This window comes from Myxine glutinosa, chromosome 8, assembly GCF_964187855.1.
Source record: "Myxine glutinosa chromosome 8, kmMyxGlut1.1, whole genome shotgun sequence".
NCBI lineage: Eukaryota > Metazoa > Chordata > Myxini > Myxiniformes > Myxinidae > Myxine > Myxine glutinosa.
In genome coordinates, this window is record NC_136268.1 from 156,143,687 (window position 1) to 156,157,762 (window position 14,076).

General features: G+C 42.8%; 1 protein-coding gene across 1 annotated transcript in view; it reads right to left on the reverse strand.

The window, feature by feature from the left end:
* Positions 1-9,184: 9,184 nt before the first annotated feature.
* LOC137433049 (AP2-associated protein kinase 1) overlaps positions 9,185-14,076 on the reverse strand; it is a 188,373-nt gene continuing 183,481 nt past the window's right edge. The window contains 1 exon segment of the mRNA XM_068125469.2: positions 9,185-10,804. Coding sequence (XP_067981570.2) covers positions 9,924-10,804 — 881 coding nt within the window. The 3' untranslated portion in view covers positions 9,185-9,923.

Sequence of the window (14,076 nt, forward strand, 5' to 3'; positions counted from 1 at the left end):
TACCCACCCAAAATATCGTTGCGATCGGTTCAGCCGTTTTTGCGGTACCTTCGAACGGGCAGACAGACAGACGGACATTTGGTGAATTATAGTAAGAAGATGGGGCCCACAATAGGCCATGGGCTACCTAGACCCCTGGTGCACCCCCACCACCAACCTACCACCCAAGGTTTTTTTTAAGCCTTGGGGTGTCCTGAACACGAAATTGAATGTTAACAGTGAAAATATAGGGACGAACTTTCCTGCGTCAAACACCATGGTGACTATCCGTTAACACCTGTTAACCTTCACACAACTCCGTGTGCCTTCTCCATGTCGGCTTGCCTCTTCCGCTGTTCATCGTCAGTGGTACGAGCTTGGATCAGCGGATCCAAGCTCGTAGGCATGCTTCACAGCTGTATCCGTGTCGATAGTGGAGCAGTACCACGCGTCACAAAGGCATCAATCCATTTTGTGTGCGCGTCCGTAATTATTAGAATCATGCTGCCGTTAATAGGCCCGGCATAATCGAGATGCAGGCGATGCCACGGTTCGCTGGGCCATTCCCAGGGATGCAGTGGCGCTCCTGTATTCTGGATTAGGGTATTGCAAATCCTGCAGGGATGATATGTAAATGTTGCGTAAATCCGTTAGTTTCAGAATTTGTTTCTTTTCGAGGACATCTGTGTCCAGTATGCTACAGACAGCCTTGAATGCTTCTCCGTGTGCCTTCTCCATGTCGGCTTGCCTCTTCCGCTGTTCATCGTCAGTGCTTCTCCACTTTTGCGTCTTCTGTACATATTTGGCCCGACAGGACTTGTGATATTTGGCCTCGCATGCGAACAGGTCATGCCCTCTGATCCTACGTAGCAAGCTCTCATCACTTCGCTCCTCACCTGACGCGACAACATTTTTCCCTCCGTCAAATTCAAACATTGACAAACCTTCTGATGTCCACGATCCACTTGATTTGATCTTCTTCCTCCCTTCAGACTTACAAAATAAACAGTCAGGGTTGAAGAGGACGCGATCACCTTCGGACGACCGACTTGTTCTGGGGGCAGTACCTGTTTCAAGTGGGTCAGATGGTTCAGATGGTTGCAGGCGATCCAGATTCATAGTGAAGCGTTGGTAACATTGTCGGTGATAACCATGATGGTCTGACAGGGTACTGGGTATTAGATCACATGATCCTTTCATCCTGTGTGTAGAATCCACTGGTTGGGAAAGCCGTCTTTGTCTGATGTCCTGCAACTTCGACAATTTGTTCTCGGCGGTACTGGTGCTCGAAAGAAGCTGAAGTGGTCCATACTTTAATCCTGGAACATGGACAATGCATTTGGGTATATGTTTCTGTGTCTGTGTTTCTTCATTACTTGTAGAACCACTATCGTGTCGTGTTTTTTTCTGGGGAGGTGGACCAGTCTCCATCGGCGTGGAGGGGTCAGTAGGATCAGACATGATCAGGCTGCGTCATTTGGTGCATTCACACTGGACCTGAAAAGACACGTTTAAAGTCATATTTAGAAACAGAAGACAATCAAATATATGTGTAATATTTAGTATTTATGTGTAAAAGCAAGGTAAGAGAATCAGGAGACATATATATTATTCACTTGGTTGAATGGTACACTGGAAATTGAAACTTAACTACAATTGTTGTGAATTTTCATAGCCATGTCACACGACATGTATTAGTAAAAACTTAACTAACCTGTGACGAAGTCCTTTCAGAATTGCCTGGGTAGAACTTAACTATATTTTCACATGTACAACAGGAGATATAACTGAAAACAAAAACTGTATGGCGAATAATCGTAAAGAGTGTTGGAGAAAACATGAATTCCATGAATCGCGTTGGCGGCCTTAAATTCCATATGTTGTATTGGGGGCTCGGCTTTGCTGATTAAATTCCATAAATCTTGTACTGTGGATTAAATTCCCTAAATTTCGTCCGGTAAAGAATTCCCTAACATTCCCAGAATTCCCAAATTTGGAAATTTTTCCAACATTACCAAATTTTTCAAAAATTGGAAAAATTTTGTGTGAAGGTTAACAGGTGTTAATGGATAGTCACCATGGTGTTTGACGCAGGAAAGTTCGTCCCTATATTTTCACTGTTAACATTCAATTTCGTGTTCAGGACACCCCAAGGCTTAAAAAAAACCTTGGGTGGTAGGTTGGTGGGGGGGGGGGGGGGGGGGGTGTACCAGGGGTCTAGGTAGCCCATGGCCTACAAGGCTAACCTCCGCTCTAGCAGGGAAAATGGCCTGAAAAGGGAATTGTATGTACTCGGACCAGGTGGACACGACTACAATACCGGTGGCTGACACACAACTACAATAATTACATTTTTCTTTCCGTAAATACTAATTTCAACAGAGGCTTTCTAGAACATCAGTCATGTGATTGCCCCCCTCAGATTGTGTCCTCAAATTGAGATGAAATATAAATGGCGAGTCTGCCACCTGTTCTATTGACCCTATTATTACTTATCAAATGATAAACGTTCAACGAGTATAATGAATGGGGTGCACCCGTTATCCATGTTTCTCACAAACCAACGATTGAGCAATCAAACTGAAGGTTATCGAGAAATAATCGTAAATGTTCAAAATTTCGACTGAGACTTCCAATGTTAAAAATTAAGAAAAAACATCTCATTCCTAAAATGTAATGAACATCTTTGGGAAAATTGATTTTTAGTAAGTTGTCATGTGGTACGGTAGTGGAGAACAGGGACTGGGATTCATCATCTATCTATAATTCCAGTAATCTCTGTGTGTATGTATGTTTGTTTGTCTGTGACCGCTGTTTCTCGACAACCACGGGTCCGATATACTTTAAACTTGCCAGGTATATTGCTGGGGACCCGAGGATGTGCCTTTTCAAGGTTTCATATTAATCGGACAAGTAGTTACCGAGCTATGTCCAAAAAACGATTCAACCAATCAGAGAGCAGCGAGCTATCACGTGTGCCGAACGTGCCGAACAGACTCTGCCTCGGACGGCACATTTGAGAGCGTATTCATTTATTTCACGTTGGCAAACTATGTTGGCGTTAAACTATGTTTTAAAACTAATTAAAACTAATTTGCGATTCTTTCGCTTTCCTGCGCGTTTGTGCACGCTATGGCGATTTCTTTACCAAACTCCGCAAGCCGTTCGCTTTGGACCAAACCATTTCATGTAAATAGAGGGGGGGGATTGTCACCGTACTCGCAAGCCGTTCGCTTTGGACCAAACCATTTCATGTAAATAGAGGGGGGGGATATAATTTTAGATATATATATAGTACGGGCATGCCCTAGTTACCTAAAACCTAACAGTCAGGGCCCTTAGGGATATTTTGGAGCCGTTTGGTTCAAATTCTTCCAAAAGCACCAAATTTGGCCCAGATGTTGCCCATGCCATACTCTTTCGATTTTTGGCGGGCGCCAAGACGGGCGCCCCCCCCCTCCCCCCGGGGCCCCATATTGGCGAAATACGAAATGGCCGCCACCCGGATTAGAGGAAAATCAGTTAAATAACCAAAAGGGTTGGAATCATGTATGATACCACTTTTCAGGGGTTTTCGAGGTCGAGGAATCCAATTATGATGTTATTTTGATGATTCGAGGTCAAGGTCAACCCTCAAGGTCATCTTAAAGGTCATTTTTGAGTCAAACATGTCGGTTTTTGAGTTTTTTGTCAAGATTTACGCGAGGTTCACCATTTTATGTTTCTGGGTTGGGTAATCGAACTCTGACCTTATTTTTGACAATTAGAGGAAATATTTACATGTCTATTTCCTAATTTTCAGGCATATGCAGTTCATCAGTCGAATTACAAAGGTACGGATTTTGATGTTTTATGAACTGTATGCCATATCCTTGTTTAATTTTTGTGCGATCATGATCCGGGTTCATGTATACATGATTGTATACATGTCATAAATATGACGTCATAGGTCATGTGACCTGGCGGCCATATTGGATTTTATGAAAACCTTAAAAATGGATCCCTGCCTTCATTTTTCGATCGATTCATTTTGAACTTTGACCACTTATAGTACGCCATGTGATTGGATGCATATCCTAATTATGACGTCATAGGTCAGGTGACATGGCGGGATGGGTCGGTATGGTCCCCGGATCATACCGCCCTTGGCGCCCGTCAAAAATCGAAAGAGTATGGCATGGGCAACATCTGCACCAAATTTGATGCTTTTGGAAGAATTTGAACCAAAATATCCCTAAGGGCTCTGACTATAAGGGAATACACTCATTATTGCAGACATATCGAGATTATTAATTGTTATTTCAATAACTTTGGTGTAAACTCACCTATGTCTGATAGAATGACATATTCGTAAAATGAGCTGAAATGATCACGTGAAGCAAACACGTGTATAAAGAGATGACACAACTGTAAATCTTTTGAATGTGTACTCAAAACAAACGAGAATACGAGTCGAATAATCTTACCATGACATTACGAATGACAATGAACAAGAATAGCAAAGAACGTAGATATTAAATAAAAAATTTTTGGAAACAACAATACTGCATTGCAGATTCAAGAACGGTGAAAGTAATTTATGCATTTTCTAATTGTACCTTGATGAAAACAACAATCCTGCTTCCACCAAATGAAAACTTGAAAAGCTTGAGGTGTTGAGGAAGGATTGCCCAAACTGTAGATCAGACATTTTTAGATATCATCGTATGCATCGCTTAACTCACCATTTACCATTGTGATGTGGTTTGCGTTAAATTCAACAATATTTAATAATTGTCTGATCCATATTTTAAAACAAATGCAGTCACACATTTCATACGATATTATGAGCTGGATAAAGTATCATGTCGACACAAGTGGCAACTGAAGAATACTTACATGAATCAAGAGGTTACTGTTAACATTGCATCATAGTCAGGCATAGCAGCTGTATATTTGGTGCACACATACAAAACAAGAATTATATTCACTCCGTTACATCACGTATGCAACCGGTAGGTATGGTTCACAGCCCAATCCTGATGTCACAGCCCAAAAATATTGTTTCAGACACGATCAGCAGTGACGCCATGTTTTACAGGTGATTTAGCAAATTACACAAAAATGTTTATCGTTTTGTTTGCAAGGATTTAAACTCATCTGGGTCGAGGAAACAAAACATTGCAGGAAGTGTACATCAATAAGTGAAGCATATGGAGATAGAATAATAAATAAACAGCCCTGACTCTGGGCTGACGGTCATATCTTGAGGTTGTAGTTCAAAACACTGCTCATTTTGGTAGACCCCGCTGGGATGGCCCCTGTTGCGAAATCGGAGCATCTAAGACTGGGCGATCCTGTGGACCATCGAGTAGAAGGGCTGTGTCGGGTTTCAGAGCAATCGGTTGGTAAATAAGGGACGAGTAGAGATCCGAAGTTTCAGGGGCAACCCCCCTTGGGAGCCTCTTGATCCAAAATTGAAAAGTATTGAAGTCTGAGCGATTGTGCAGGCTACTCTCTTGTAGTCATGTGTCAAGTTTCAGAACAACCAGCGGGGTGACAAGGGAGGAGTACAATAAATAGCAAAAAGTTAACGGACAACCTGACGGAGAAACATCTGGACATCACGACCCATTTTATAAGGACATCTCTTCATGAATAGAGATGGGAGAACCTAAAGACCAAAAAATGTCTACAAGATAATCAGCACTGGAATGAAGCAAAGTATACTAAATTATATAGCGATCATGAAATCTTGATTCCGTTTGGTCCACGTGGACTTTGTCGAAGTCATTCTTCTGTAAGGTATTGCTTAAACGAAAAGTATTTACATAAGAGATTATTTCTTCTTACTAGCAAGCAGAGCATAATCCCGGTAGGTATTCCAAGAGGTATTCGCCTTTTCTTTGTCCCAGAATTCAAGGTGAAGGGTGGTCCCGACGAGTTTAATCCTGATCAATATCCCTTTCTCCTTCACAGATTGAAGGCAATTCCTCCCTCAAGGAGGAATCTGACCCAATATGGAAATTCTTTAAATGTCAGGTCAACAGGATGAAAATTTACGATTTTATGCAACCATGACGTTTTTATCAAACCCCCCCCCCCCCCCCCCCAAAAAAAAACAGCTTGTAGCTTTTGATTGGTGAATCAATTCAGTGACCCAATATGCAAATTCTTAAAATTTCAGGTCAATGGATGAAAATGGCCGATTTTATGTGACACCTCCATCACAGCTACAAATAGTAGTGGACTTAGTACCGACCCCTGATGCACTCCCACCTTCACCTCAAACTCACCACTGTTCCCGTCCTTCATCCTTACAGCTGTGCGCGCTCTTTTGTACATTGCCATCACTACTCTGATCAACCATTCCTCCACTCCTAACTTCCTCAACGCCCATGTCAATACTTCGCGTGGAACCCTATCGAATGCTTTCTCCAGATCAACAAACCCAAGAAACAACTTCTTCCTCTTCTCCATGTACTTCTCCTGCAACTGCCTCACAATAAAGAGCGTGTCTGTCGTTCCTCTTCCTGGCATAAATCCAAACTGCATTTCGTCGATCTTCACCTTCTTCTTTATCCTCCTCTCCAACACCCTTTCCAATACCTTCATTTGACATACTTTGTACTTTGATTTGACATACTTATGACATACTTTGGACAAATTTTTTAATTTCCCTTCTCTATATTATCATAATAGAGCTTTGGGGAAAATTTGATGACAAAACTCAAATGATTTAAAAAAAGTTATGGCACGGACGGACGGACGGACAGACGACACCCCCCCCCCCCCCCCTCATCCTGCCGTACAGAAGGCGGGCTAATTATGACTGTCAAATTTGTCCGGAGTTGAGACTCTCAAAGGAATCATTTCGTTGGCTGCTGAATCTAGTGCAAGATGACGTGGATCAAATTATGATGAGGAGCAATGTGCTGAATCCCCTCAAACTGTTGTCTATGGCGCTGTGACTATTTGCAAGTGCATCATTTCAATTGGATGTTGGAGATATGGGCGGAGTTTCACTGGTAATCGACTGTTTAGACGTGCACAACTAAACAAATGTTTGTCCCCCTTCATAAATTGCTCCTTAGACGCACGATTAGCTGTGCGCATACAAATATGTTTTTGTCAGCGTTTAAAGGGTTAGGCGTGTGTTAGGAAGACACTAGCTAAACTCCTTTCATAATTTCGGCCGTAAACGTTACAAATGTGTCACATATGAATGCCACACCTTGTATGTAGTCAATCAGCAGGATTTCCTTGGCCTTTCAGAAAAATAGACATAATTTTGAGAGCTAACAGTTACATGTGGAATCTGTTGAGCAATGGTGATCCTTTGTACTCCCATTGCATGAAATAATGTGGTTTCAGGATCAAGTGGCAAAGCCACCTTTCGTCATTATTTACACGACGAGTGACAAAGAAAGCTGCGTCTGCGTTGAACAGTTGGATAACATCACAATATAGAGCGCCGGCAGTTGCTGCAAATCGTGAATGCTGTAAATCGTGGTTATGTGAATTCTTATTGCCAAGACCATGGACATTATGCGTTCGTGTTTGTGGATCATGGTCAAAATGTTGCCTTGAGAAAGTATACGAGGATGCACTTTCACCACGCAAGGCCACCATGTGGACATGGAGATTCGCTTTGAACTGCCACCTTGTTTGATAAATATTTACCACTTGGATGTTAAATCTCCTCGAGATTCAAAATTGTACGACATAGCAACATTCTGTTATCTCTCAAACAATAGATTCATTTAAAGAATGGAATATAACAAGTGTACATGCAAATTTATGGGCAATGAAGCATGGGTGTCACCCAACACAATGTTTCTCAAAAAATTTAAAGGCCCCAATACGTTGTCCCCCAATGGAGATAAAATTCATCATTATTGTATCATTTAATGTTAAATGCACCTCAACCCCATTTGAGATCCATCTTGAGGAAAGCGAAAGATTTTCCCCTTTGGGACGTTTCATGTAAAGGTGTATTCATTAAAATATTGAGAAGTTAATTTGGCAAACCAAAAAATTAATGTATTAAAGGTTAGGAAATATACGGACCTGCAGGAAAAAGTATGACGCAATCAGGACAATTATTGCAAAAAGCAAATCAAACCTTTCCTATTAGATACCAGGTGAAGGAGCCATTCATGTTTGTAAACTACTCATAGTGATGTGAAAACAAAGTTACAAGCTTTGCTGCGAATAAAAAATTAAACGGCAGTGCCACCTGGCGTTGAGCAAAGTAACCACTTCATTTGCATCGAACTTTGAGAAATGCTCAGGAGGTCCTTTTATATATACCTCCACCAGGCACCACCAAAGGTGGACGGAGGTTATGTTTTCACCCCTGTCTGCTTGTCAGTTTGTGAACAAAACATCTCAAAAAGTTATGGACGGATTTGGACGAAACTTCGTGGACTGGTTGGGTATCTGACAAGGACGATTCGATTTTGGTTAAGATCTGAATATGAATTGGGATATGAGGATTATTTAATCTTTAAGTGATTCTTCACCATTGGGAGATGGGGCCAAGAACGATACATTGTAGGATGCCTCAAAAAGTTATGGATTGATTTGGACGAAACTTGTTGGACAGGTTGTGTGTGACAAGGAAGAATCGATTCAATTTTGGCGAGGATCTGGATCCGGATCCAGCTCGTAGAATTTTAAAGTGATTCTTCACCAATGAGACATGACCAACCGGGTGGAGGTATGCTCTCGACTCAGTGCAATTTTAGTGATAATTCTGTTGAGGGCTGCAAGGATCGTCCGGTGGTACGCGCACACACCTACGAGCAGTCTCGGGTTTGAATCCCAACACAGGTATAAACTCCCACCCTTTCGTTTCGCACACAAAGGAAGGCATCAATGTGTGTGCCGTCACTCGCATGGATCTTTTAAAAAGTTTGTGCCGTTCCCCCGCATTAACCTCAAAAGGACGTCCTGTCCTCCAGCATGAGTTGGTGGACGTGGACGTTAAATATTCCACCGTGTCCTTCACGGAGTAGCAGTGTAATCACTGGTACCATGAACAAATTCAAAATTCCTGCTCTACCTGACATGCTCGGAAGGCAATGGCAAACCATCCAGCATTAGCGACTGCAACAGCAAGTCTGATACTCTTTCGAGGGCATTGCACATTTGCTTACCTTCAGCATTTAAAGCAATGTCTTGATGAAGTAGCGACACAAAAAAAACCCCGATACATTGTAACTAATTAATACAAGCAGGTTTATTTGGACACAACTCAGATATGAAACCATAAACCAAACAAGATAAATAATTTGCTTTCACCTTCCCCAGAATAAAATACATTTTATGCAACTTTCATGACTTCATTCCAGATCATCAAGTAAAAAAGTAGAAGAATGCAGAGTGGTACAAACAGGATGACAAGCACGAAGAAATAAATCCAAAGGGTCACCCAAGATGGTGAGGAAAGAAAAACATCAGGTGCAGTTTGACATTTAGAGGTTTGAAGCAAGAAATCATTCCTCCGCGTTGCTTTCCCATGCAATCAGAACCACATTTTGTGGAGGTCACAGGTCACATAAGATAAGCTAACAATTTGTAAGGTACCTTCAATGAAAACCGATAATTCACATGGGAAGCACATCGTCTTGAGGTTACCTGCATAGTCACCTGCTAAAACATGCCAGAGCTTCGCCGTGCTGCTCAATAAAAACTGCAATACAGAAGTCGCCCATAAATCTTTGGTTCGCACATCAATAAGACTTTTTATTTAAACTTTAATGATTGTGAATCTCTTTTTTCAATTCCCAAATCATGAAACAAGAAAATAAATCATCATTCGATGATGGACGTTGCTTGAAGATGGAAAGTTTCTCTGAAGCAACTTTCACATGAAAAGCAACTGAAGATTTTGCATCACCACAACCACCGACCAGGAACATGATCACCACCTGCAACGTCACCTGCTTCTTCCTAAATCTCTACTGGCTGTTGTCCCCATCTCTGCTTCTACGAAAATGGCGGGAATATTGTGGCAAACTTCTCGAGTTAAAAGGCCTGGGTGAGACCACCGCCAAAAACGCACTGTTCCCCTTAACACTTTGCCTTTGGTCATTGGTCAACTCACAGGCCACGAAGGCAGAATCACTAGTTGCTGGAAGCGGTTTTATCAACTCCTCTTCTCTTAAAGGCAGACATTCTTTCTTCGACTGTTCCGTATCCATGGAGGCTCTGCTGCCACAAGTGTCAGAAACAAAGGACGTCGACTTTTTGATAAAAGGAGCCTGGTTGAAGATATCCGACTTATCTCGAGTTGAATTATCAGTGGCCTTTGGAAACGGGGCCATGGAAAAAACATCAAGTTCTTCCTGAGAGGAGGCTGCTTTGCTTGCAAAGGCATGACTTTCATTGTGCACATCAACATTCAAAGTCACTGATTCTTCAGTGTCATCATTATGAGCAGTTATGGATTGAGAGCATGCATAAACACCACTTGGATGTCCTCTATCAGTGGCACATTGCAACTCTGCTGGAATACTGTGTGCTGTTGATGTGACCACCTGAGTCAGTGTTTCATCATTAGCTGCTTGTCGTGGTATTAGTTGTCTCTCCTGCTCTTCAAAATGATCCATCTTTGTGAGTGGAGGTGCCAAAGTGTGGGAAGTGGTTGAACTTGTTGAAAGGTCCTCTATTGAGGACCATTTAGGTTTAACTTTCTCCAAACGTGTTGCATGGGGTTTGGAGAGAGCGAGAGGAGACACCGACGGTGAAGGTCTTGAGGTTCTGGTCTCCGGTGATGCAGTGTGTGATTGTCGAATCTTCGCTTGCTGTTGAAGGTGCAGTGCGGATTTGCTATTCGAGCCTGAAAATGAACAACAATGCAAGTTTGTTCAAACAGAAGATTGATGTGGAAATTATATCAGTGAACGAGGAACACTCAACACAACGAATACAGTTAGTGATGTAACGTGTATACAAAGCAAGACTATGTAGGGAGATGGCACATTGATTAAATTAAATAAAGTAACATGGTTAATACAAAAAAAAAAACGAAAACAAAAAACAGAAAATAAAAAGTTAGTGTTCAGGATGTCATAAGTCAATAAATTAAGGGGATGAATGAAAGCAATTCCTCAAAAGAAATAAAAACACAATCCGACAAACATCACAGGGTCTTACCTTGTGGGAGGAAAAGCTGCTTTTAAAGGAGTAAAAAAGGAAAACAGCAATGGAAGTACAGGTGGGGATACGAGAGGGAGGAGGAAAACCTTCAACACACAGATCAGTTTTTGACAGTTAAAAGTTGGTTACGTATTGTTGCGGATCCCGTGTTCGTTGACGTACAAAGGCGGGTTTATGCCCCGTTTCCCCTCAAACTCCGGGTCCACTCAGGCCGCCGACCACGACCAAGCTTGTGATTTACGGATTGCAAAGCAATTCAGATCGCCAATCTCCCAGCCACGCGCCGAAGAATTTGTTGGTCAATTAATCCCAAATACCTTCAAGACACGTGACCGAAGAAACCGGGGATCGAACCCTCGCTTCCACACTTTATTGTGCAGAGCGGATTTGCACGGTGTGGAAAGCGGCATTACCTCACGTGATTTACAGACCTGATTCAAGCCAAATTCGGTCTTGGATGATGCTAGGCCAATGGAGAAAAGACGTATCCGAACAGGTTTGAGTGTAACACAAAATGTACAGCCTTTTATTTTGAAGGCACAAAGAAAGAGACGAAGATGCACCTTATCAATTCCTTACCTAATTATAACCCCACTGGCACCTTCACACTCTCACACTCACACAGGGAATAATACGCTGGTTATTCCCGTACCTATAGTGCTTTGCAGGGACTGACTCGAAAGTGGCCACGTGGTGTGCGTGCAGTTCGATCCTCGATCCGGACGTGCAGCCTGGATGAGGTATCTGGATGCCGAACTCCAACACAGGCAGACGAGCTTCAGTGCACGTAGACAAGCTTCAGCTTCAGGTGAGTCACGGGAGAAGCCAATGCTTGCAGGTCAGCCAGATCAGAGCGAGAGATCGGCGAAGAGCGATGGGTGTCGGGCGTCGAAACACAAAAAGCAAGAGAGGAGTGTTGGCGAAGGACAAAGGCAAAAGGTCCGGGCAAGAGCACAAAGGCAAGAGCAGTGTCGTCTGGTGGAGCCAAAAGCAAGAGAGTCCAGAGCAGGAGGTTGTGGCGCAGCAAAATCCAAAAGCAAGAGCAGGAGTCCTCGGCGATGCAAAATCCACGAGCAAGAGCAAGAGAGGTCTCGTCGGTGAGGCGAAATGCAAGAGCAAGAGCAAGAGAGGTCTCGTTGGCGAGGCGAAAATGCAAGTGAATGAAAATGCGATGGGCGGGGGTTTTAATCTCACCCGCCCACGCCTCCAAAATGTTCCACAGCCTCCCATTGGCTGAGGTTGGTCACATTTTGGCCTTCAGTCCTTCCTTCTCCCAGGAAGGTTTCAGTTTTCCTTCCCCCTTTCATTCGGGGAGGTTTCACAGCCCATTGGTTACTTGCTGGTGCAGTGTCCTCGACCCACCCCTGGTCACGTGGGCCTGTTTTTTTGGCCACGCCTTCCTGCTCATTAGTAATGGCTTCCCTTAACCACACGAAGGTTTGAAATCCTGCCAACTCTTAACGCATATTTGGTCTTGATTATTACACAAAGGGGAAGGGGCTAATCTTTACATTCAATAAGAAATAACTAACTACTGCAGGCTACATGTTGTCATGCAATTAACTAAAGGGGGTTTGCCTTTATGGCAAAACCGCAACAGTATCATTCGTTCTTATAAAATAGTCAGCCCAGATAACCAGAAGGTATTCCATGCCTTTACATTTTCTAATCTGGGTACTAATCACGACGGAATAAGACAACTACAAAACTGGTGTCTTGTTCCATTGGTGCATCATGGATTTCTGCCAAGGGACCTATGGACAACAAGCCAGGTGTCCTGTCTATGGCAGCATGCTGGTGGTTCCTTTCCAAGACGAAACCATAGTATGCCGTAACAAAATTCAGAACACATGTCATACCACTGGGATGGCAAAGGCAAATCACTCGGTGTATTCGTGCCATGACTACTTCAGCAGCACCGAGTCTCCAGCTCGGAAAAGAAAGGACTTCAAATTCGGAAATTGGAAAAACAAAGTGGGAAATCATGCACAGCTTTAGATATTCAACAAGAGCAAAATGACGAGGATAGAAAAAATCAAAATGACAATGAGGTGTCAAGGAGCAGACAAATGTTGGGTACTCTGGTCTGATGAATCTTACTATAATTCACCAAATGTCCGTCCGTCTGTTCGAAGGTACCGCAAAAACGGCTCAACCGATCGCAACGATATTTTGGGTGGGTATTCCTGGGACCCCTAGGAGTAAAATAGGCTATATTGTTTTTCCAATCTTTCCAATTTTCCCAAACACGATGGAATAATATTTACCGATATGAACAGTGATGTGGCTTTTGTAGAAAATTCTACAAATACTGTTTATTCTACGTACCAGGAGAGTAGATCGACTCCTGACGAACTCTTCCTATATAAACGTGCGGCTCCGAAGTAACACGGCAACGTGTGCAAAACGACTGAGAAACAGGTGTAGCGGCCACTTCCGTGTTACAGATTCAGCATGCACTCTTCACACATAAACGTGCGACTGAGAAAGACGTGTAGCGGCCGCTTCCGTTTTGCAGAATTCAATCTTTTTTCAAAATGGGCGCCATGTACCGTTTAGATTTTTATGTTTTTTATGTGCGATATGATTCAACAGATGTTTATATGAATCGTTTAAAATAAGAAAAGCCTTCAATTTCTGATATTTTGCCTTTTCATTTGGGCTTCCCAATTGAAGCACCGCCCATAGGGCGGGTACCGTTGCTAGTCAAGGAAATACAAAGGAAGCAAGATGGAGAAAAATGTAATTTTGCCAATCCAGCCTCCGCCATGTGTGCACTCCTACAATCATTCTCATGGGGTTGGGGTTCAGGACATTGATTATAATCCAAGTAGCATGACAAGAACCACATTATATCAAAATGAGTAAAGGCACACGGTCAGTCTTATTCGTAAACATTATAGACACATAGGCACGCACACACACTTTGGTCAAGGGGGAGACCGAGACACC